This window comes from Schistocerca cancellata, chromosome 8, assembly GCF_023864275.1.
Source record: "Schistocerca cancellata isolate TAMUIC-IGC-003103 chromosome 8, iqSchCanc2.1, whole genome shotgun sequence".
In the NCBI taxonomy this organism is placed as follows: domain Eukaryota; kingdom Metazoa; phylum Arthropoda; class Insecta; order Orthoptera; family Acrididae; genus Schistocerca; species Schistocerca cancellata.
The window spans coordinates 155,631,304-155,655,713 of record NC_064633.1 but is presented as its reverse complement, the minus strand read 5'-3'; the positions used below and the strand labels follow the sequence as shown (position 1 = coordinate 155,655,713).

General features: G+C 43.3%; 1 protein-coding gene across 2 annotated transcripts in view; it reads right to left on the bottom strand.

Moving 5' to 3' along the window:
• LOC126094600 (neuroendocrine convertase 1-like) overlaps positions 1–24,410 on the bottom strand; it is a 484,920-nt gene that overhangs the window by 356,513 nt on the left and 103,997 nt on the right. For both annotated transcript variants that reach the window (XM_049909072.1, XM_049909073.1), the window contains exon 2: positions 14,339–14,509. In XM_049909072.1, coding sequence (XP_049765029.1) covers positions 14,339–14,509 — 171 coding nt within the window. The remainder of the gene's footprint in view (positions 1–14,338; positions 14,510–24,410) is intronic.

The following is a 24,410-nucleotide window of genomic DNA, read 5'->3' as shown; positions in this document are numbered from 1 at the left end:
GACGGCAGAAACCTGAAGTGCGGCTTCAGCCGAACAAAACTTTATGAGTTTTTCTACGTATCTGTAGTATGTCGTGACCATATGTCAATGAATGGAGCTACAGTGAATTTATGAAATCGCTTCAATCATTTGTAATAGCCCTGTACATGTGTCGCTTTTGGGGCGCTGTTCGAGTATTATACCCCACTAGTTTCGTCTACGAGCTTTTGCGTTATTCCGTATTTTGTGTTGTACGTTTTAAGCATATTACAGGCCTACTTATATTCGTGAAGGTATCTTCGCAAAAGCAAAGGTAACTGGGCTAAGCAACCAAATAAATTACAGTTACGGTATTACTCTGTAAATCCTATGATTAATGATGATGAACAATTCATTTATTATTGACTGCATTACAACGTAGATGTAGTGCAAAAAATTATTTAAACTATACAACTGGTTTCAACACTTGGCATCATCAGCTATAATATTCTTTTCGCTATAAATCTAAAGCATTATTTGCGCACTCTTTGGAATATAAATTAATCCAATGAACATATATTATATAATTTAATTACGTTCTAAGACCGTAATAATGCACGCATTAATCGTACGTTCAGCAACTTAAACCACGCAATTTCCCCGAGCATCACTTCTTCACAACTGTCATCGTCATTCAACAATGAGATCTACATACAATGATAACACGTTATTCGTTTGCCACTTCTTCTGTCTAGCTGTGGACACTGCCACAGTTTCGGCTCTATAGCCATTTTGAATTTATTTATTATCATCTTCTTTTAATTACAATAGTAATGAATTGCCTGAAAACGCTCATAGAGCCGAAATTTATGACGAAAATGTTATCATTTAGACAATTCTACACGACTGTGACTCCCACAATTACGAAAATTAATGAAAGCTACGTTGTCGGTAGTAACTGCATATTCGCAGCGGTAACCTATTTTTACATTCGATGGGAATTTTTGGGGTGGTTTTGTAAGTGGTCTTTCGATAAGATTCTACCACGGTAGTCGTTGAAAGCTTCCTTCTGGTGCCAAACATGTTTTATTCAGTAGTTCTCTATGTATAGGCCTTTTCCTTGCCTTACACCTATTTCACACTAACGACTGTTTCATAAGAAGTTTCTATGTAGTGAGTATATACTATAGACCATTCTTGAAGAGATTTAGAAGGAAAACAGTTTGTGTTTTTTTTTGTTCGGTTTTAATGGATCATCGACAGTGTAACCGTTAGCTACTGAAGTCAGTGTTATTACTGGGCTAGTGTCTGGTAAGATATCGCACTGTTATACAGGGTGGTCCACTGACCTTGACCGGGCCAAATATCTCAAGAAATAAGCACCAAACGAAAAAAACAACAAAGAACGAAACTTGTCTAGCTTGAAGGGGGAAACCAGATGGCGCTATAGTTGGCCCGCTAGATGGTGCTGCCATAGGTCAAACGGATATCAACTGCGTTTTTTAAAATAGGAACCCCCAATTTTAATTACATGTTCGAGTAGTACGTAAAGAAATACGAATGTTTTAGTTGGACCACTTTTTTCGCTTTGTGATAGATGGCGCTGTAATAGTCACAAACATATGGCTAACAATTTTAGGCGAACAGTTGGTAACAGGTAGGTTTCTTAAATTAAACTACAGAACGTAGGTACGTTTGAATATTTTATTTCTGTTGTTCCAACGTGATACATGTACCTTTGTGAACTTATCATTTCTGAGAACGCATGCTGTTACAGCGTGATTACCTGTAAATACCACATTAATGCAATAAATGCTCACCTCAATGCATTTAGCAATACGTGGACGACATTACTCTCAACAGAGAGTAGTTTGCCTCCCGTAATGTTCGCACATGCATTGACAATGCGCTGACGCATGTTGTCAGGCGTTGTCGGTGGATCACGAAAGTAAATATCCTTCAACTTTCCCCACAGAAAGAATTCCGGGGACGTCAGATCCGGTGAACGTGCCATGGTATAGCGTTTCTATGACCAATTCATCTGTCATGAAATATGCTATTCAATACCGCTTCAACTGCACGCGAGCTATGTGCCGGACATCCATCATGTTGGAAGTACATCGTCATTCTGTCATGCAGTAAAACATCTTGTAGTAACATCGGTAAAACATTACGTAGGAAATCAGCATACATTGCACCATTTAGATTGCCATCGATAAAGTGGGGGCCAATTATCCTTCCTCCCATAATGCCGCACCATACATGAACCCGCCAAGGTCGCTGATGTTCCACTTGTGGCAGCCGTCGTGGATTTTCCGTTGCCCAATATTGCATATTATGCCGGTTTAGGTTACCGCTGTTGGTGAATGACGCTTCGTCGCTAAATAGAACACGCGCAAAAAATCTGTCATCGTCCCGTAATTTCTCTTGTGCCCAGTGGCAGAAATGTACACAACGTTCAAAGTCGTCGCCATGCAATTCATGGTGCATAGAAATATGGTACGGGTGCAATCGATGTTGATATAGCATTCTTAACACCGACGTTTTAGAGATTCCCGATTCTCGCGCAATTTGTCTGCTACTGATGTGCGGATTAGCCGAGACAGCAGCTAAAACACATACTTGGGCATCATCATTTGTTGCAGGTCGTGGTTGACGTTTGACATGTGGCTGGACACTTCCTGTTTCTTTAAATAACGTAATTATCCGGCGAACGGTCCGGACATTTGGATGATGTCGTCCAGGATACCGAGCAGCATACATAACGCACGCGCGTTGGGCATTTTGATCACAATAGCCATACATCAACACGATATCGACCTTTTCCGCAATTGGTAAACGGACCATTTTAACACGGGTAATGTATCACGAAGCAAATACCGTCCGCACTGGCGGAATGTTACGTGATACCACATACTTATACGTTTGTGACTATTACAGCGCCATCTACCACAAAGCGAAAAAAGTGGTCCAACTAAAACATTCATATTTCTTTACGTACTACACGAATATGTAATAAAAAAATGGGGGTTCGTATTTTAAAAAAAACGCACTTGATATCCGTTTGACATGTGGCAGCGCCATCTGGCAGGCCAAACATAGCGGCATCTGGTTTCTCCCTTCAAGCTAGACAAGTTTCGTTCTTTGTAGTTTTTTCGTTTGATGCTTATTTCGTGCGATATTTGGCCCGGTCACTATCAATGAGCCACCCTGTATAGCCGTCTTTACATTCTTCGTCGAGCGGCACGGAAATATGGTACAATCCGAGTTACGACAAAGATCGTGGAATCTTTCCAGGCATTCTCGCGAGTGAGCTGCGAGTACGGTGGTGGATCCGCTCTGGCTTATCGCCTTATAAGAGTGTTATCGGTGACCGAGGACGCATCTCCACGTCCCATCTGTGCAAACATCGGAATTTGCGTGAGCAGCGCTCCCCTCCACGTGCGTTTACGCGCTGCAAGGTGTAGCGGCGTGGCTCGTCAGCTGTCGCTCTCTGTACGCGGACACCGTCAATATTTGAGCAGTCTGGCTGTGCGCGTCAATCACTCCGAGGAGCTGCTCGCCCTTGAACACGCTTATTGCTGCGTCCGCACTATCGCCTGTGGGGTAACGCAACCATCGAACACCGACACTGCCGGCTAATAGCCTCCAAACACAAATGGGTGCTTGTCCTGAGGAACGAAGTGTGAAAAGTCGTTCGCTGATCGTGATCAATAAAATGTCCCAAAAGCTTGTGAAGATACAGCTTTAACAAAGCATAAACGAGATATAAAGCTTCCTCTTCAGTGCTTTAATGAATGAGACTCTTCCTCTTCTGTCGTATCGAGACACGATTGTGGTGACATACAACCCGTATATGGATGGTTCGATTCCTGGGAGGGCGGTTGAAATTTATAGCATCAGTTACGTTGATAATTTTCAGTTTAGGTCCGGGAACGTGAAGTGAATAAAACCAGTTTTACATGGCCATAGTTGTTTCGTCTCTTTTTGTTTTGGAAGGCATCGCCAGTGGTACAATTGATAGATGCTGCTCTACAGTGTGTTACTTTGCTGGTTTTAAAGATGATGTTCTGCTTTCAGTCAATCGAATTTTTCTAGCAACAGTACTGTGTATGGGAACATACGTTACGAACTACAAACAGTTCATTAAGAAAGTATGTGTGTTCATATACTCAGTGTTGTCCAATTTAAGTTCGACAGAATGAAAGCTGAAGAGCAGCTTTAAAACCAGTGAAGCCATCACATATGTAGAACAGCATCTACTAAATTTGTCATAGATGATACCTTCAACAGATAAAGTCGAAAGGCGTATGGAAATGTTCGAGGGACGTACAATAATTAATGCAACTCATTTTTTTTCTGAAAGCAGTTTGGTTTCATTTAGGATTACATTACGCCATATAATTCCCCAACCCTTTGGCTGCAAAAAACTCTTTTTCAACATAATCTATGTTCAATCTATCTACCTATCTATCTATCGCTTGAGCCTTGCTCCGCAGTTACACAGGGTCAGCCATCGTTAATCGGATTTGGCGTGTTAATCGAGTGTGATCCATGGAATAGAGCGAATGTGTTCAGATGTCTGCGAGCCATGTAACTGGGGCGGAACATGGGGACCAGCCCAGTATTCACCTAGTTTAATGGCTCACCGTGCTTCTTTTCACTGCCACTTTTCTGTAGATATCCTCCAAGCGCCTGTGAATGTGTGTACCAACATTTAGCTCTCTACCTGGAGCGCTCGTCCGTTACAGACGCCATTCTAAAGGTTACGTATAGCGCTACCGCCTGTCGGAACTTCATGAAACTATAGAGGCTGATTGTTTTATTAGTTGGATGATTTTGGGAGTGGATAGGGAAGCATGGGGAAGGAAGTCGGTCGAGCCCTTTCAAAGGAGCCATCCCGGCATTTGCCTGAAGCGATTAAGGGAAATCACGAGAAGTCTAAATGAGTGTGGGCGGACTTGGGTTTGAACCGCCGTCCTCCCGTGTGAGAGTCCAGTGTGCCACCACCTGTGTCAGGTGAGAGTATTGAGCGATGTCCCGCAGCAGATGCCGCATTTCTTCAACCGAACTCGCCGAGAAAAAAATATGTTGCAATACAAATTATGTATTAGATAACGACAGAATTTCCGTGAGACTTTTGTCGGATGACACTGTTTTATACAGAGAAATAGGAACGCTGTAAAACTACTGCAGAAGATTGACGTTTCGAGCAGAGATTGTCAATCGACGAAAATGGTTGAAATGGCTCCAAGCACTATGGGACTTAACACCTGAGGTCATCAGTCCCCTAGACTTAGAACTATTTAAACCTAACTAACCTAAGGACATCACACACATCCATGCCTGAAGCAGGATTCGAACCTGCGACCGTAGCAGCAGCGCGGTTCCGGACTGAAGCGGCTAGAACTGCCCGGCCACAGCAGTCAGCTGTCAATTGATCCTCAACATAAACAGATGTAATGCATTACGAATATATAAACAGAAAGACCTTTTACTGGATGATTTCACGGTTACATTACAATAACCAGAATTAGTTACTTCCATAATATTTTAAAGAGTATGCGTAGAAGCGGTTTGAAGTGCAGCGACCATATAGAACCAATGGTAGGTGTGTCACATGCCAGACTGACATTCATTGCTAGAATCTTCAGGAATTGCCGCCCGTTAACAGAAGGAGTAGCTTATAAACCAGTCGCTCGACCAATACTTTAATACTGCTCTTCAGTCTGGGATCCGTACCACATACGACAGATATATGATCCGTACTACTTACACTATGTGATCAAAAGTATCCGGACATCCCCACAAACGTAAGTTTTTCTTATTAAGTGCATTGTGCTGCCACTTACTACCAGCGACCTCAATAGTAATTAGAAATCGTGAGAGAGCATATTGGGGCGCTCCGCGGAACTCCCGGACCTCGAACGTGATTAGGTGATTTGATGTCACTAATGTTATACCTCTGTACGCGAGATTTCCACATTCCTAAACATGTGTAGGTTCACTGTTTCTGATGTGATAGTGACGTGGAAACGTGAAGGGACACACTGCCGACAGTTGAAGAGGGTCGTAATGTGTAACAGGCAGACTTCTATCCAGATCATCACACACAGTAGTTCCAAATTTAATCAGGATCCACTGCAAGTACTACGACAGTTAGGCGGGAGGTGAGAAAACATGGATTTCATGGTCGAGCGGCTGCTCATGAGCTACACATCACGCAAAACGATGCCTCGCTTGATGTAAGGAGAATAAACATTGGACGACTTAACAGTGGAAAAACGTTACCTGGACTCACGAATCACGGTACACAATGTGGCGATCAGATGGCAGGGTGTGGGTATGGCGAATGCCCGGCGAACGTCATCTGCCAGCGTGTGTAGAGCCAACAGTAAAATTCTTAGGCGGTGGTGTTATGGTGTGGACGTGTTTTTCATGGAGGAGGCTTGCGCCCCTTGCTGTTTTGCTTGGCACTATCACAGTACACGCCTACACTGGCGTTTTAAGCACCTTCTCGGTTCCCACTGTTGAAGAGCAATTCGGGGATGGCGATTGCATCGTTCAACACGATCGAGTACCTGTTCATAATGCATCGCCTGTGGCGGAGTGGTTACACGACAGTAACATCCCTGTAATGGACTGGTCTGCACAGAGTCTTCACCTGAATCCTATAGAACTCCTCTGGGATGTCTTGGAGCGCCGACTTCGGCCCAGGCCCTCCGAGCGACATCGATACCTCTCCTCAGTGCGTCATGGACCGTGCGGCTGGTCCCGGCGGAGGTTCCAATCCTCCCTAGGGCATGGGTGTGTGTGTTCGTCCTTAGGATAATTTAGGTTAGGTAGTGTGTAAGCTTAGGGACTGATAACATTAGTAGTTAAGTCCCATAGGATTTCACATACATTTGAACATTTTTCTCCTCAGTGCAGCACTGCATGAAGAATGTGCTGCCATTCCCCAACAAACTTTCCAGCACCTGAGTGAACGTACGCCTTCGAGAGTGGAAGCTGTCCCCAAGAAACTTTCCAGCACCTGAGTGAGCGTACGCCTTCGAGAGTGGAAGCTGTCATCAAGGCTAAGGTTGGGCCAATATCATACTGAATTCCAGCATTACCGATGGAGGCCCCAAATGGTTCACATGGCTCTGAGCACTATGGGACTTCACTTTTCAGGTCATCAGTCCCCTAGAACTTAGAACTACTTAAACCTAACTAACCTAAGGACATCACACACATCCATGCCCGAGGCAGGATTCGAACCTGCGACCGTAGCGGTCTCGCGGTTCCAAACTGTAGCGCCTAGAACCGCATGGGCACTCCGGCCGGCATGGAGGCCCCACGAACTTGTAAATCATTTTCAGCCAGGTGTCTGGATACTTTTGATCACATAGTGTACGACTGATAGAGGCTGTAGGGAAGATACAAAGAAGCGCAAGATCATTTAGTTAACTCGGAAGAAGAAATGCTCAGCCAAAGACGCAGCAAGAGAGGCGTTGTGCTCAACGTTGAGTTTCACTGTTGAGCGTACGTTCCCAGAAGAATCAGCCACACGTTGCTTCCCTCTACATATACTTTGTGAAAAGACCATTAAGATTAAATTATTAAATTGGAAAGATTCGAGCCCACACGAAGACCAGCTATCGTTCTTCTCTCGAACCACAGGTGTCTGGAACAGGAAAGGGGCAAGTGACATAGGTATAGGTGACTTCCGAAGTAGATGTCGATTTAGTAGATGTAGATATGGATACTAGCAGCACAAATTATTGTAATTGCATTTAAAAAAATCGAAGATGATACGAAAATCTCTCTAACTAATAGCGCTAAGAAAAGCGAATTTAAGCCGTTTATAAGGACTTTTTCCAATTCATTTAGATGAAAGCATGATTACAGTGTCCTAAGGGGAGTTGGTGTGCCTTATCCCGACAATGTTAAATTTAGTGACTTTGATTCCCTGTATTTCAGGGATCACTGGGCCATTGACATGAAACTTTTACAGGACATTAAACTGTAGGTTCTGAGTTTAATGGACTACAATAATTGCATTTCAGTCACTGCTTTCGGAAATACAAGTTTTTAACTACGCGGTTAAAACTTGTGTACTTTTTTGTACGTTATCTTAATAATTGCAATTATATATAACATTATGTTCTTCTTTTAGTTCAGCAGAATCAGGATATCTATCTTATTACATACTGAAAATTTGACTAATCTAATCGAAGTGGTTTCTGAGATTTAGGGAAAAATGCAACAGGAAATAAAAATTTTCAGGAACGGCTTCTAAAGTTACAAAAGACTGTAACACACTTCATATATGCTTATTTTTTTTAATTTTTAGTCACTCAGAAGCACCCTGCACCATACTGCATATCATCCTCTTGATCTTTTTCCAAGTTTTTTCTTCTTTCTGGACTCCATGGTGGCCAACTGTCCTGCATCCTCTGCCTTATTAATGCGGATCTTGTCCATCCGTTCAAGTTTTCTGATGCAGTATGCTCCAGGATTAATTACGTTAGTCTCTTCATTCCAACAAAAACATTTTTTGGTAAGAGAGTCCATATAAGATTATTGAACGACTCATTGGGATTTTGAGTCTGACCATGCAGACATTTCTTCAGTAATTCAAGATTTGCCAGGTCTTTGTAAATAGGATTTATGATATCCTTGAGTGCTGCTGAGACTGAATGTTTATGACTGTATGAACTGTTTTAGTACTGCACATTGCGTGGATTGCTCCGTGAATCAGGTCCACGAGGACAAAGGTGGTGTACTGGTTATTCATCAGTTGACGGTCTGTGGAAGAAGGTAGCCCATACTGCCTGTTTCATTTTCAACAAATCCTCAGTATTACATATTTCTAATGACCATCCCATAATACCGCTGTAGTTCATCAATCATTTTGTCTCTCTGCCTTCCTCTTATGGTTTACCATCAGAAAGTTTCTTCTCTCTCTAACTTTGTTTCAACTTCCTCAATCTGGTGCCCATCCTGTTCTGGACATGACCTTTGTAACACAGCAATGCACAGCCCTCTATATAAAAAATTATCGATTTAATTATATCTTGAAGTAATGCACGTAAAAATGTTAACATTTTCAACTGGTGTAGTTTATATTTAAAAAAATAAAATAAAATACTTCCCATGTTAGTTTATAAGTGATTATTGTTTATATGTGAGATACAATTATATATTTTATTCGGAAAATTGTAAATTTTATAATGAGACAAAAATCCGAAAATGCGAAAAAAAATTTATCCGTTCTGACTCCCCTTAGGATGTTCAGGAAATTTCTGAAGTAAATGGCTTGCATGAATCACTGTATATTATATAGATATGTGAGCTGCACAAGTTAGGATGTTACGTTTCTTGGATCAGTGATACATCTGTTATCTCCACGGCTATTAAGTGAGACACAACCGTACAAGAGTACAACAACGAATATTTATGCTTGAAAATAGTGTAACACCGGAACTGCAGTTGCAGAATAAAAACTTTTTGATGCATAAACGGTAAATGGCATCCCCTGAATTTAAGGTATTGAATTTTTGTATTGTGCAATCTCCGATAATCATAATTTAAGAGTGCATTGACTCATAGTAAATATCTTGTAGTGCGCAGTGTCGATGACATGTTCCTTGTACGTATGTTTTATGATATTGCAGAGAGACACAAAGCGCTCCGCAGCAAAGGGCAACTGGCCGTCACGGCGAATTATAGGACTACCGCATACCGTATGTATTCGTTACTGTGTGAAAAATTTGCCACGGAACTGGAAGCACCATTTCGTTACTCGAATGTTTACTTATGCGCGCTCAGTTCGCGTCCGGTTCGGGCCGAATCGTCAGTTTCCGTAATTCTCCAGTTAGTTATTTTAAGGGGCTTCCCCGTACGCTTCATGACGACTTGGTAGTCCCACATTCCTCCGACCCGGTCAGATTCAACACTATTCGTAATCTTTCGGTTCCTTACCCCCATAAACGTTTCGTGCGAGCAATAGACGGGATGAGTGGATTGTTCAGAAGCTGTATGTCTCTTACAGACCTATCAGGGTTATGGTGATTATAATTCTTCTAGGTATTGTACCGCGTCATAGTATAAAACATTTTGATTATAATCGTCTTGACACTGGCCTGTGGAAGCATAAGTAGCTATTTACACCTAGATTACTTTTTAACAAAACGCTCAATTCAGCTGTAAAATTAAAATGTGATCGGAAGTGAATGGAGAGATTAGTTTTATTTTAGAACGATCCCTTATATTACTCATACCACTTCACTGAGTTGACATTTAGTTTAGTACACTTCTCGTTGGGTAGTGCAATCCTCGTGCAGCAGAAAAAACAAACTTTGGGCTCTTTCGGAGAAGAGCCATGAGACATAAAAATTTAACTTATATCGGCAATCATCATCAGTCAGAGGGGAATGCACAACGTATTTCGGAAAGAACTGCAATCGGGACTTCGATCTACCTGTGATAATTTATTTCCATCAGAGCTGCGACACCTACAACAGGTTTCTACACTGGAAGTGATAGCAGTCCGTCTATTGTAGTCTCAATGCCGAAGTAGGAACAAAACAGGGCAACCAATCATCTCCAGAGAATATGGTACGCAAAAATATTTTGTCTAAAACTTACATAAAACTTACAGCCAAACACTCTACCATTTTTCTGCTGCAGAAGTTTCAGGTTTTACAGAAGTACCACATAACGTGGAATCCAATTACAGAACTTCACCGCAACATTTGCTGAGAGGTGGAGTACTTTATGCTCAGTTTATGTCAACAATGCCATTTTCCGTCTCTTTATACGAAGAAATTGTAACAAAACGGTTCTTTCCTGACAGCTCTTCGGTGTACCGCTGCCAGAAGCAGCATTGTTCCTTTAGCTGCGTCGCCTGCGTCGCCCTGTTTGACAACATGGTCACACTTGACCCACGTTTCCTCAAGCCACACCACTACGTCGATATTTATGCTACGGATGTCCCTCAAAAATCGGCATCGCCATGCAACTTCCTCTCCATAAAAAGCGTACAGCTACAGAAATGGCCATAGTGAAAGCCTAGGTTTTGTAAAACTGTGGAGAAGGATATGCGTCTCTTCTGAAGAAGTCCTGATTCTTTAAGTGTGACCGGTAACTTCCTGAGTGTCGGATGTTCCACCCCTACGATAATAATCATAAGCTTGAGGACGAATCACATCCTCTGGAAACGAATCACTGTTAGTAATTCGCTTATCCATTCGATGTTATTCCGTAGGGGTGTTTAGGTTCGATGGTTCTTCAGATTCGTTTCGTTTGTCGAACATTTTCTTCTCAATATTCACAACAGTGTTTTTGTTTGTATTCAAAGCTGCAGCATTTCTGCCGATTACTTTGTTAACGGACAGCACCAATACCTTGTACCAGTTTATTGTTTTCCCACATCTCGAAGTAGGCACGTAAAGCGCAAACCATTTCTTTTGACTGTTCTCTTATGGCAATCCTCTAGCTAAGAGAACAACGTCGAAATTTTCCACTTACAAATTTCGCCAAACTGCCCGCTGACATCGTTGAGTACCACACAACGAACAAAAGTAATAACGAATAATTGATTGATTGATCGATTTTAACAGGAGAGCTAAAACTGCTTGGGTCTGAACCGTTACTGCCCTCACAGAAACTAGGTGTATTGTGCAGTATCGCTCCCTGTATATCTAGTAAAGCCAACCAGTGCTCTTAAATAGTGCAAGGAGTCCCTCTACCAGTTTTTTGTTAGACACAATTTCTTCACGTCTAGTTGTCCCGAAGATTCTGTATCTTTTACTCTCCAATGCCATACATTCGAAGATTAGGTGTGTTGCAGTTTCTTCACCCTCATCACAGATCCTACATTTACGGTCCTCTTCCGTTATATCGATAGTGTGTAGGTGTTTATTGAAGTTCTCATGGCTGATCATAAGTCCAGTCATGAGTTTCATCTCTTTCCTGTTAAATCCCAGGATTACAGAGCTTCTTTTAAAACATGGCTTGGGCGTCATTACCTTACCATGCTTTTGTGTATGGACCCTGGTCCAATATACTACGTGCTGTTTCTTAAGCCAGTTCCTTAGTTCTAATTTGGTCATAGCCTTGGTGATTGTCAAGACAGGTTCCGGTCCAATAAATGAAGTTGTTGCCCTAATCCTAGCCAATCTATCGGCTTGTTCGTTGCCACAGATCCCTGAGTGGCCAGGGACCCACACTAGGTTCACCCTATTGCTTCCCCCTAGTTCCACCAGAGCCCTGTGGCAATCTGCGACAATCTTAGGTTTTGTTGCAGGAGCTGCCAACGATTTCAGGGCTGCCTGGCTGTCTGAATAGATGTAGATGCTACGGCCATTGTAGCACCTACTCATATTCTCCTCCACGCATGCCCTGATTGCAGTATTTTCGGCTTGGAATACAGAGGCCAGTTTCCCTAGAGAGATGATGCTCTCCAGTCTTGGCTGAACCCCGTACAACCCTGCCCCAACGCCTTGGTCTGTTTTCGACCCATCAGTGAACCAAACGATGTACTCCGTACAGTGTCGAACTGTTTTCTCCCACTGCTCCCTTCTTCCAATTATTATGTTGTAAAGCTTGTCGAAGCAGTTTGGAGTTTTTATATAGTTGGCAGGCATTTCCCCAGCCATACCTATATTTACCTCACTCACTATGTTAGTGTGTGATTCTGGATATCCGAATGAGACCCAGTTTTAAGTCTGTGTGCCCCAGCTGCTGCCTCCATCTTAACCCAAAGGTAAGAGGAGGCATATCCAGCATGGCTTCCATTCCAGCTGTTGGTGTGCTGCTAATTCCGCACGTTATGGCTAAGCAGGCCAATCTCTGCACCTTAGCAAGCTCCTTAGCAGCAACACATTGTTCTACCTTCTTCCACCCTACTATGGCCCGATAGGAAATCCTAGGTGTAACCACTGTGGTGTATATCCAGTGCATATCGCTGGGGCTTAGGCCCCAGTTTTTGCCACAAGCTCTCCTAATACTCACTAAAGTACTTTTAGCCATGGAGCAGATACTCTTAATTTGAGGGGTCGAAGTTAGCTTCTCATCCGAGGTTACCCCTGGATATTGCACTATTCCCTTCACAGGTAGAGTTTCATTGAAGACCTTTACATTCCAACTTGCATGCTGAATATGTCTCTTCGTAAATGGCACCACAACAGTCTTCTTAGGATTAACTCTCTGATCCTGTTTAATGCACCATTTCTGCACAATGTCCAACCCTCCTTGTGCCTTATTCCTGACTGTATCAGTGAATTTGCCAAGTATTACTATGACAAGGTCATCTGCATATCATTGGCAGAAGTATTGTCTGGAATTTAGTTCCTCAATGAGTTCGTTCACCACTATAATCCACAACAGAGGAATTAAAACTCCTCCTTGTGGGCAGCCTCTAGTGGTCTTAATTACCATCATGTTAGCCTCTACCTTCCTTCCACTAAGCATGGCCCTGGTCCACCTACGTATATTGGTCCCCAGGTCACGCACCTCTGCTGCCCTTACCATGGAATCGAAAGCCGTGTTACTGAAGGCCCCCTCGATATCCAGGAAGATGCAGAGGGCTTCTTCTGGAAGTGCTTTTTACACCTTCCCAACAAGTTGGTGGAAAGCTGTGTCACATGATTTACCTGTTTGGTATGCGTGTTGGTTCAGGTGTAGAAGGACCCTACTTAGTCTCCTCTCCCCAACGTATACATTAACCAGTTTTTCCAATTACTTGAGAATGAAGGAGAAGAGACTGATTATTCTCATATCCTTGGCCTTGGTATGGTCAGTTCTCCCTGGCTTTGGGATGTAAATAACCTTCACTGCCCTCCAAGCATTGGGAATTATTCCTACTTCTAAGCTAATCCTGAATAGCCTGCATGGGACTCTTATAAGCTTTCCTCCTGCCTGTTGCAAGAGAGCTGGAAAAATTCCATCTGAGCCAGGCGCCTTGAACGGTTGGAATGTTCCCAACACCCACTGGATTTTGTTGAAGTTCACACACATTCCTTGGCCGATACGCAGTCATCTCTTCGAGTGCCTGAGAACCATTGTCTCTCTGGGGCAGATACTGGTCTCTATTATCCAGCGGAGCATATTGAGGAAAGTGAGTTTTGAGGAGCAATAACGAATAATAGTAACAACGATTAACAGTAAGAAGAAATAAAATAATAATAACCCCCACACACAGAAAGTCGTAGGGCGCAACGATCGCACTTATCAGCAAGCTGACTGCAACTGAATCTCACTGCAAGCAGGAAGTGTTGTGGTGGTGGAGTGTAGCTTTGGAAAGTTCGGGAGCTTTCTGCAGCTGCAGGTAGCTTCTGTCCTCGCTATCAATCGTAAAGAACTTTTTGGATAGGCTTCAGGCGTTAGGACTCACCGCCCCCAGGAAGACGTATCCCAGCTCGTGGGCCAGCGCGCCGGCCGCCCGCGGCCCGCCCTCCAGCCTCACCACCCACTCGTTGCTGAAGTGCAGAGCGTTCTGCACGCCGTCGTGCGCCAGACCGGCGCCCGCCAGAACCGCCAACAGCAGCTGCACCCACATCGCCATCTGGAAACATTGCAGCACCCGCGTAAACAACCAACCCAAGTTCTACAGCTCGACCCATATCGTTGAGGCCCTACACTCCTGCACTACTTTCATGGCATTTTTATCCTCACCACCTCAAGTATCTACACCAGCTCTTCTCTACTCTCGTCCACAGTGGACATATTCAAACATCGTACTCGATGGTGGATGATTGGAGTCCAAAACCCCATACTATTACCTCCAACCTGCGCGCTCTTGGCCTTCCCAAGTTTCTCCATTGCCTCCAGTTCTTGAACTTTATGCATTCCAATACGCCACCTTACCAATATCCTGTACCAGTTTATTATTTCCCCACATCTCTTCACACACCCTTAACTCCACCAGTTTTTTGTACTCCACACCTTGTGACATTCTTTATCAACTCTCTATACTATATGACATAGCATTTGTAAGTGGCCTTCTTTTGGTATGAAATTGCAAATCTTATTATTAAATACATGTATGGCACGGCCGGACGGTGTGGCACGATCTTTGTGCGGCGTATGTGATCCACAACTAATTTCCTAACTAACTACGTAATATTTTCTTCTCTGTTTAAGTCTGTTCATTCAATACTTTAAGATCCAACTTTAAAAAATGGTTCAAATGGCCTCATGCCCGAGGCAGGATTCGAACCTGCGACGTAGCGGTCGTGCGGTTCCAGACTGAAGCGCCTAGAACCGCTCGGCCACACCGGCCGGCAATATGCAACTTAAATGATGCGAAAACGGCTGTGTGGGTCTCTAATCGACTTAAATAAATACAGCTACAGCGGACTATTGGACTTTTCATTTAGTTTCATATTTTAATTGTTTTAAGGGGAGCCGGAGGTGCCTATGCTGCCCATATTAAAATCACTAAGTTTGAGGAACATTTATGAATAAACTACCAAATAGAAAAATTTGAATTTTTTTTACATATAGAGTGGTTTAGTATTGCAGTTATGACAGAGGGATTTTGGAGTATCTTTCCTAGTTTCCTTCCAATTATTTTTTTTATTAATGACCCAAATTTTTTACAAATAATTGCTTTATAATTAAACTGAAATGAAACTACTGAACATATTGCTAAATGGCTGTGTTACAATGTAAGTTTGACCACTAGGAGTGCTGTATAAAAATTTCATCTCTCTAGCTTGAGTGGATTTTGAGAAAATGTTCCTTTTATTCGAAAAATTCTAATTTACGGGAAATGGCTATCAAAGTTTCTCAATACATTCCTGCACTATAGGATGGATTATCAGGGTCTTCTTCTTCATCCTCCAAAAGCTTCCTCTTCTGTCTTCTTTTCTGGCCTGTTGTTCCATCATACTTCATATGCCTTTCTCTTCTTTCTGCTCCTCTTATCCTTTCTCTGTCAATATTTCTTAGTGCTCGTACAGTGTTCACCCCAGCTGTAAATCCTAATGCCTTCAGAACTTCACACTTCACACTGTTCCCTTGGTTGTAGGTTGCTATTGCATCATAAATGCCAAAGTGCAGTGTTTTTATGCTTACAAACACCCTTTTAGGAATCACTTTCCAAATCAAATTGTTTACGCTCTCATTAGGATGCTGCGTCTTTCGGTGTAGACATTCGTGTAACAATTCTGGCTGTGCTAAGTCATGAAAAATTGGTTTTATTGTTCCCTCCTGATTCTTGTACATACTGCATATTACCCGCTTTGCACAAGAAGTATAATACTACCAACAACAGGCGCAACATTGAACTAATTCGAAACGGTAAACACCAAAGAGACCATGTTCCGCGCTCTTATTCATTGTAGTATCGCAACTTGGTATTAGTGTTAATTTTCTTTTCCCTACGTTCTTCCTCTTCTTATATACACGGTTACTAAAACGTGGCATCGTAAACAGAACAAAAGTGTACGACAATATTAAATGGAGCAAGATGTTCGAAATTCTGGGGAAAACAGGAGTAAGCTGTATGGGAATACGGGTAATATTTGTCACAGAAAACAATGTAGCCAACCCTTTCACACTCGCTGTAGGCGTAACATAAGACGCTGTATGCGTAACAAGCCGAGTAAATCCCAAGCAGTTCGCCAGGAAGTCACGAGAGGGTGTTAGATGCATTCAGCGGCCGGGCATTTCCTCTTCAGGCGTGGGGGAAAATGGTAATAACTCCACTTATAGGGCGAGTAGGACAATAATTCAAAGTTTACATTAAAGAGGAATGTTCCAATTAATTTTCGGTAGCAAAACAAAATCGTAATTTTTTGGATTTGACCACCTCCGGCTCCCCTTAACACTTGTTTTTCAACACCTACTGTGCTGTACAATTTGTCAGTCAATCATGTATTTTATGAACTATTTGTTACCCTACCTTTTTCCTATCCAAGTAAAGGTGTCAAACTATCCTGTCCGTGGATATCTGAAATCCAGCCCCTCTCCTGCCACCGACATCCTCCCTCCTAGCAGTTACCGACACTCATTCCATATCCTTTCTTGTAAATCGTCTATTCCATCTGCGTCCAAATCCTACACCTAGGAAATTGTATCAGGAGGCCACAGAACCATTATTCTTACAGATCTTAAGATTACACACATCATTATTTTGTCGATATTGAGATAATACTCTCTGTTCCTGTATTTATGAGGTCGTTGTAAAGAATTTTTATTGCAATTTCCCGCTTCACAACCTAGGAAGGAACATAAGTTACAGGTAAATAAAGAAAAAGTATGCAGGCCAATCTTTGCCGACACATCTTACGAATCCCACAACTCCTTTTCTTGTCTCTTTTTCAACAGATTACCATTCACTTTCTGTCAAGTGTAACACAGTCCATCTTATTATTCCTACATCAGGACTTTTCCTTGATTTCCATCCCTTCCAACACCATAGTCCTGTTTCGATCTTGTTTACCTCCATGCAGAAACCCACGAATCCTACCTCCACTGTCCACTCTACACAAGTGTTCAGCTGTCAATCAACCAACTCCATTGCTACCTTACAGGCTCCACCTCCATGTATCCACTCGAGCTTACTTCTGTTTTCGCATCCACTGTGTACTTTTAGTGTGGCGCACTGTTCCGCACCGATCGTCTGCACATGCTTCGGAATTTGTTCTTAACAAATAAACAGTTTTAATACCATAAATGGGCAAACTTCCTTTAAATTTCTTTTACAAAATAGCAAATATATGTTATATCTCCTTTACATACTAAAGCTATCTATGTTTTACAAACTGCTTTCTCCTGAGAAGCGTCAAACAGAACGACTGCCTGCCTACACCTGATTATGGTGGTTGAAGAAACAAATGGCGCCGCCTTAGAAAAGCTTAACAAATATTATTAAATGTCAGATCGTAAGGAGAGAAACGGTTCTGTATGCAAGCCGGCCCGGGTGTGTGACATACAGAAGCCAAACAGGGTATAGGGTGCAGGAAACCCTTCCGAAAGCAGCTTGATAATATACGATGTGCATTCAAGTTCTAAGGCCTCCGATTTTTTTCTCCGGACTGGAAAGAGATAGAAACATGCACATTGTTTGAAAATGAGGCCGCATTCATTGTCAATACGTCTCAGAAATGGCAGCACCGTACGGCAGATGGAATTTTACCGCCAGCGGCGAGAATGAGAACTGTTTTAAATACTTAAAATGGCGACGTATTTCTTACTTGAACAGCGTGTAATCATTCGTTTTCTGGATTTGCGTGGTGTGAAACCAATTGAAATTCATCGACAGTTGAAGGAGACATGTGGTGATGGAGTTATGGATGTGTCAAAAGTGCGTTCGTGGGTGCGACAGTTTAATGAAGGCAGAACATCGTGTGACAACAAACCGAAACAACCTCGGGCTCGCACAAGCCGGTCTGATGACATGATCGAGAAAGTGGAGAGAATTGTTTTGGGGGATCGCCGAATGACTGTTGAACAGATCGCCTCCAGAGTTGGCATTTCCGTGGGTTCTGTGCACACAATCCTGCATGACGACCTGATAATGCGAAAAGTGTCATCCAGGTGGGTGTCACGAATGCTGACGGACGACCACATGGCTGCCCGTGTGGCAAGTTGCCAAGCAATGTTGACGCGCAACGACACCACGAATGGGACTTTCTTTTCGTCGGTTGTGACAATGGATGAGACGTGGATGCCATTTTTCAATCCAGAAACAAAGCGCCAGTCAGCTCAATGGAAGCACACAGATTCACCGCCACCAAAAAAAATTCGGGTAACCGCCAGTGCTGAAAAAATGATGGTGTCCATGTTCTGGGACAGCGAGGGCGTAATCCTTACCCATTGCGTTCCAAAGGGCACTACAGTAACAGGTGCATCCTACGGAAATATTTTGAAGAACAAATTCGTTCCTGCACTGCAACAAAAACGTCCGGGAAGGGCTGCGCCTGTGCTGTTTCACCAAGACAACCCCCCGCACATCGAGCTAACGTTACGCAACAGTTTCTTCGTGATAACAACTTTGAAGTGATTCCTCATGCTCCCTACTCACCTGACCTGGCTCCTAGTGACTTTTGGCTTTTTCCAACAATGAAAGGCACTCTCCGTGGCCGCACATTCATCAGCCGTGCTGCTATTGTCTCAGCGATTTTCCAGTGGTCAAAACAGACTCCTAAAGAAGCCTTCGCCGCTGCCATGGAATCATGACGTCAGCGTTGTGAAAAATGACTACGCCTGCAGGGCGATTACGTCGAGAAGTAACGCCAGTTTCATCAATTTCGGGTGAGTAGTTAATTAGAAAAAAAATTCGGAGGCCTTAGAACTTGAATGCATCTCGTATACGAGGTCTGTTCAAAAAATTCCCGAACTTGGTCCACAAAATTTTTCTGCGCCTACCTTTTACTTATCGTACATGCTCTCCTTCGAAATACTCTCCTGCCCAATGGATACACAGCTCCCAACGCCGTTTACAGGAAGCAGTGTTTGTACGCCTCTTGCTGGATCGCGCAAAGCGCCGTCTGCATATTTTCTTTTATCTCCGGTGTCGTTGCAAATCTTCGTCCATTCAACGGGGTTTTCAGCTTTGGAAACAAAAAAAGTCGTAAGGGACAAGGTCTGGCGAATACGGAGGATGTGGCACCACAGTGACTGACCAGTTGAAGGTCTTTCTGGTCTTGACTCACGAGCAGTGGGACGAACTTAGCAGCAACACGACTCATTCCAAGATGCTGCGTCAGGATTTCGTGACATTATCCAACTGAAATGTTACATTCGTCTGCAATCACTCGCACAGTTAGTTTTCGATTAACACGCTCAATTTCAAAATATCCACGGGTGTGCTGCCGGTCTATAGTGTCCAACGGGCACAATATTTCGGCGATCATACATGTCGCCATCATCAGGTGAACTGACGGACTGAGCTCCTGTTAACGTGTCGGCACGGAGATCCGTACGCTATGGCTGCTCAGAGAGAACTGGGTTCGGTTGCGGCGGCGGCCGATTTAAATACCCTCCGCCCGCGGCGCGCTCCCTCCGCCGTCCGCGCCCCGCGCCACGGTCGCGCGGTGGAACAGATTGCGACGGCGTCTGAGATGACGTCGGTGTGATGGCTCTGTCCGCCGTGGTCGTTACAACTATACGTTTGCTCGATTTACTCTTGATTAACCCAATCGCTGGTTCCCAAGCCTTGCTAAGATTATAGCCACAGTCACGGTTCATGAGGTCGTCATTGGTGCGAATTTCGATGGCCTCTCTAACAACGCTGTCCCAGTATCTCGACGTCTGTACCAGAATCCTCGTGCGGTCATACTCCATGGCGTGATTTTCCGACAAACAATGTTCAGCGACCGCCGACTTGCTCGGATACATCAGTCGAGTGTGCCTCTGGTGTTCACGGCATCGATCCTCGACGGTACGCATCGTCTGACCAATATACGACTTGCCACATTGACACGGAATCTGGTACACGCCGGCCTTCCTCAAACCGAGGTCATCTTTGGCGCTCCCCACCAGTGCACGAGTTTTATTTGGAGGACAAAACACAGTTCCGACCTGGTGTTTCTTCAGAATGCGGGCGGTTTTCCCCGAGAGTGCGCCTGTGTATGGAATAAATGCAGTGCCTACCTCCTCCCTCGTGACTTCATCCATCTCAACAGGTTGTGCTGCAGTGGTTGGGCGGGGAGCACGTTGAATCTGCCACTCTGAGTACCCATTTTTTCGAAATACAGTTCTCAGGTGTTCCAATTCCTGGGGTAGACTCTCTGCGTCAGAGGTAGTGCGCGCCCTATGTACTAGAGTTTTAAGTACCCCGTACCTCTGTGAAGGGTGGTGGCAGCTGTCTGCGTGCAAATACAGATCAGTGTGCGTTGTCTTCCGATACACCCCATGACCTAGGGTGCCGTCAGCCCTTCTCTTGACCAAGACGTCAACGAAAGGTAATTTCGTTGGCGTTCCTGACATGAGTGTCGTCGGTAAACGTCAAAGAGCGTCGTGAACGAGGGTCATCTTTTAACTTCCGTCCCGTAATTTTTAAACCCTTCTAACCATTCGTAATATCGAGTATGGTTCAAGCACTCATCGCCGTTGCGTTCCTGCATCGTTTGATGCATCTCTGTTAACGTTTTCTTGAGTTTCACGCAGAAGTTAATGCAGACGCTTTGCTCCTCTAACGCTGCCATCTCGAAATTCGCAAACTGTGCGACTCAACGTTATACTCACTATAGCACTGAACGGTAACTAACAGACATACAACAATATAACTTCCCACAGTTACACATTAAACACAGGCGCGTACAGGATGGCCAATTGCATTTCGACGAATGTTTCGGAATTTTTTGAACAGATCTCGTGCTTCTTCGAGGCTTGTAAAACACGCCAGGAAGTAGTACACTCGACACGTAGCCATACGTGCCGAGTGTCGAGGTCAACGGAATAACAAGAAATCTTCCAATGCGCTTAATGAAAGAACAGCTCGTACGATTTAGAGAGACAATCAAACATAAAGCTATCACATGTCGAGGGACATTTCAGTACTGAGAACACAGAGGGCAGTAACGCTTCGCAGCTGTACCTGATCGATCAGTAAACACATCAAGTATGAGAAGACGATGACAGGCACTGGTGGACACTCAAAAACTGCAAATTAGAAAATTAGGTAATGTTTTATAATATACATTGTACTGAACAGAGACGGTCTATCATTGTCTCAAAGGGTTAGAATAGTGGGATATCAGGGAATAGCAGGAATAGGTTACCGCTCTTGTACGGTAGGCGAAGTGGCCTGTGAGTAGTTCACAGTGTTGACGATTGTTTAGTAAGGCCAAGTGGCCAGCAGTTAGCACAGTGAGTGATAGTCAAGCACTTGTGTTTAATAGGGATCTTTCCTAGTGATTATTCAACGCATATGACATTCTGATAAGAAGTTTTGTTTCGACGCCTCATTAAGTGAATTTGTTCGTTAGAACAATACATTGATTAAGGAAAGAGTAACAACATATTAGTCAAGAAACCATTCCTGCCAACTCTACGAGAGTTACCGATGCTCTGCAACGTAACCTCTTCCAACCAACGAGATTTTATACCTCTCATCTCCGCTACAAAATCCGATAACAAAGCAAACTAAACGCACAATGTTTTTAACGTATTGACTGCGCCACGCATGGGTAGGGAACCTGTGCCGGGATGCGACAAGTTATTTGCCCTCTTTGCCACTGTCACTTTCCCCTTTTCTGTACCAGTTGCGAATGCGTCTTCTAACCTAACTGCGCGCCTAAGGAGTACCGCCTCAGTTGTGCGACTGGATTCTTGATTTCCTGTCAGAAAGGTCACACAGTTCGTTGTAATAGACGGAAAGTCATCGAGCAAAACAGAAGTAATATCCGGCGTTCCCCGAGGAAGCGTTATAGGCCCTCTGTTGTTCCTGATCTATATTAACAACATAGTAGACAATCTGAGTAGCCGTCTTAGATTGTTTGCAGATGATGCTGTCATTTACCGTCTTGTAAAGTTATCAGATGATCAGAACGCCTTCCAAAATGACTTAGATAAGATATCTGTATGGCGCGAAAAGTGGCAACTGACCCTGAATAAAGAAAAGTGCGAAGTTATTCACATGAATACTAAAAGAAATCAGCTAAAATTCGATTACGCGATAAGTCACACAAATCTGAAGGCTGTAAATTCAACTAAATACTTACGGATTACAATTACAAATAACCTTTATTGGAACGATCACATAGATAATATTGTGGGTAGAGCAAACCAAAGACTGCGATTCATTGGCAGAACACTTAGAAGGTGCAACAGGTCTAATAAAGAGACTGCTTACACCACGCTTGTCCGCCCTGTTCTGGAGTATTGCTGTGCGGTGTGGGATCCGCATCAGGTGGGACTGACGGATGACATCGAAATGTACAAAGAAGGGAAGCTCGTTTTGTATTATCGCGAAATAGGGAGGTAGTGTCACAGACATGATACGTGAATTGGAGTGGCAATCACTAAAACAAAGGCGTTTTCCGTTGGTACGGGATCTTCTCATGAAATTTCATTCACCACTTTTCTCCTCCAGTTGCGAAAACATTCTGTTGGCACGCACCTACATTGGCAGAAATGATCATCACGATAAAATAAGAGAAATCAAGTCTCATACAGAAAAATTTAAGTGCTCGTTTTTCCTGCGTGCCGTTCGATGGTAGAACGGTAGAGACGCAGCTTGAAGATGGTTCATTGAACCCTCTGCCAGACACTTTATTGTGAATAGCAGAGTAATCACGTAGATGTAGATGTAGATCCGTGAAAACAATGATTGCCAATAAACCTCTAGTTTTTCTTTCTTGATCTTTCTGTGAGATATACGTAGGACGAAGCAATGTAATGGTTGACCCTTCTGGCAATGTACATTCTCGGAACCTTAACAGTAAACCACAGCGCTATTCTGAACGCCTCTCTTGCAGTGTCTGCCACTGGAGCTAACTGAGAATCTCCGTGACGTTTTCACGCTTTTTAAACTAATCTGTCAGAATAGGTGCTGCTCTTCTTTGGATCTTCTCTGTTTTCTCTAGCGCTCCTATCTGGTATGATCGCTGAGTGACGAACAGTATTCAAGTACTGGATGAGGGAATTGTATGCTACCTCTTTTCTGGTAGAACTACACTTCCTGCGGTTTCGTCCAGTGGATCTCAGTCTGGTATTCGCATTACCTGCGATTAGTTTTATGTGGTCGTTGCACTTTGAATAGTTCCGAACACATACTCCTACACACTTTATGGATGTTACTGTTTTCAGTAAGTGTCCTGCAGGCGTGTGCTCACAAAATAATGCATCTTTCTGTCTATTTATGCGCAGTAGGATAGATTTATTTACCTTGAGGGTCAACTGCCCATTTCTGCACCAACTGATAACGAAATATTATTAAAAGCATAAGAATAATTTAAGTTTTCTTAAAGGTTGAATTTAGTTTTTTTTTCCTGTGCGGGTAGAGTCCTGCAGTATGATAGGTATTTTCAGTGTGTAAAAATAAAAAGTTGTTGCCTCTGGCATTTTGCTCTGAAAATCATTATTATAAAGGTGTTTTCCTACAAATATAGCTGAATATGTCGATCTGCATAATCTTTAATGTCTTTCGAATACTCCACCGTCACCTACAGATCTGCATATCTAGCAGCATCGTACTGTAATTCTGCAGCATTAATTTATCCATGGTAGTGGTTGCTGAGTTCCGTGGCTGTGGGTTACATTACTTGAAGAAGTGCAACAGCCAGACACTTTTTGTACACCTTCGTTTACACCAAACTATTATGGCATTCTCACTAAAGTTAGCGTGTAGAAAAACGAAGAGGTGCTTTTTTTCTTCACCTAGTTACTTGTTTAAGTTGTAAACGATCTCATTCAAGGATATACTGTATTTTTTCCACGTAGACATGTGTATCTCTCTTTCTGTGACTTCATTTACAAACAGCACCTTCGCAAGTGTTTGATTGGGATTTCAT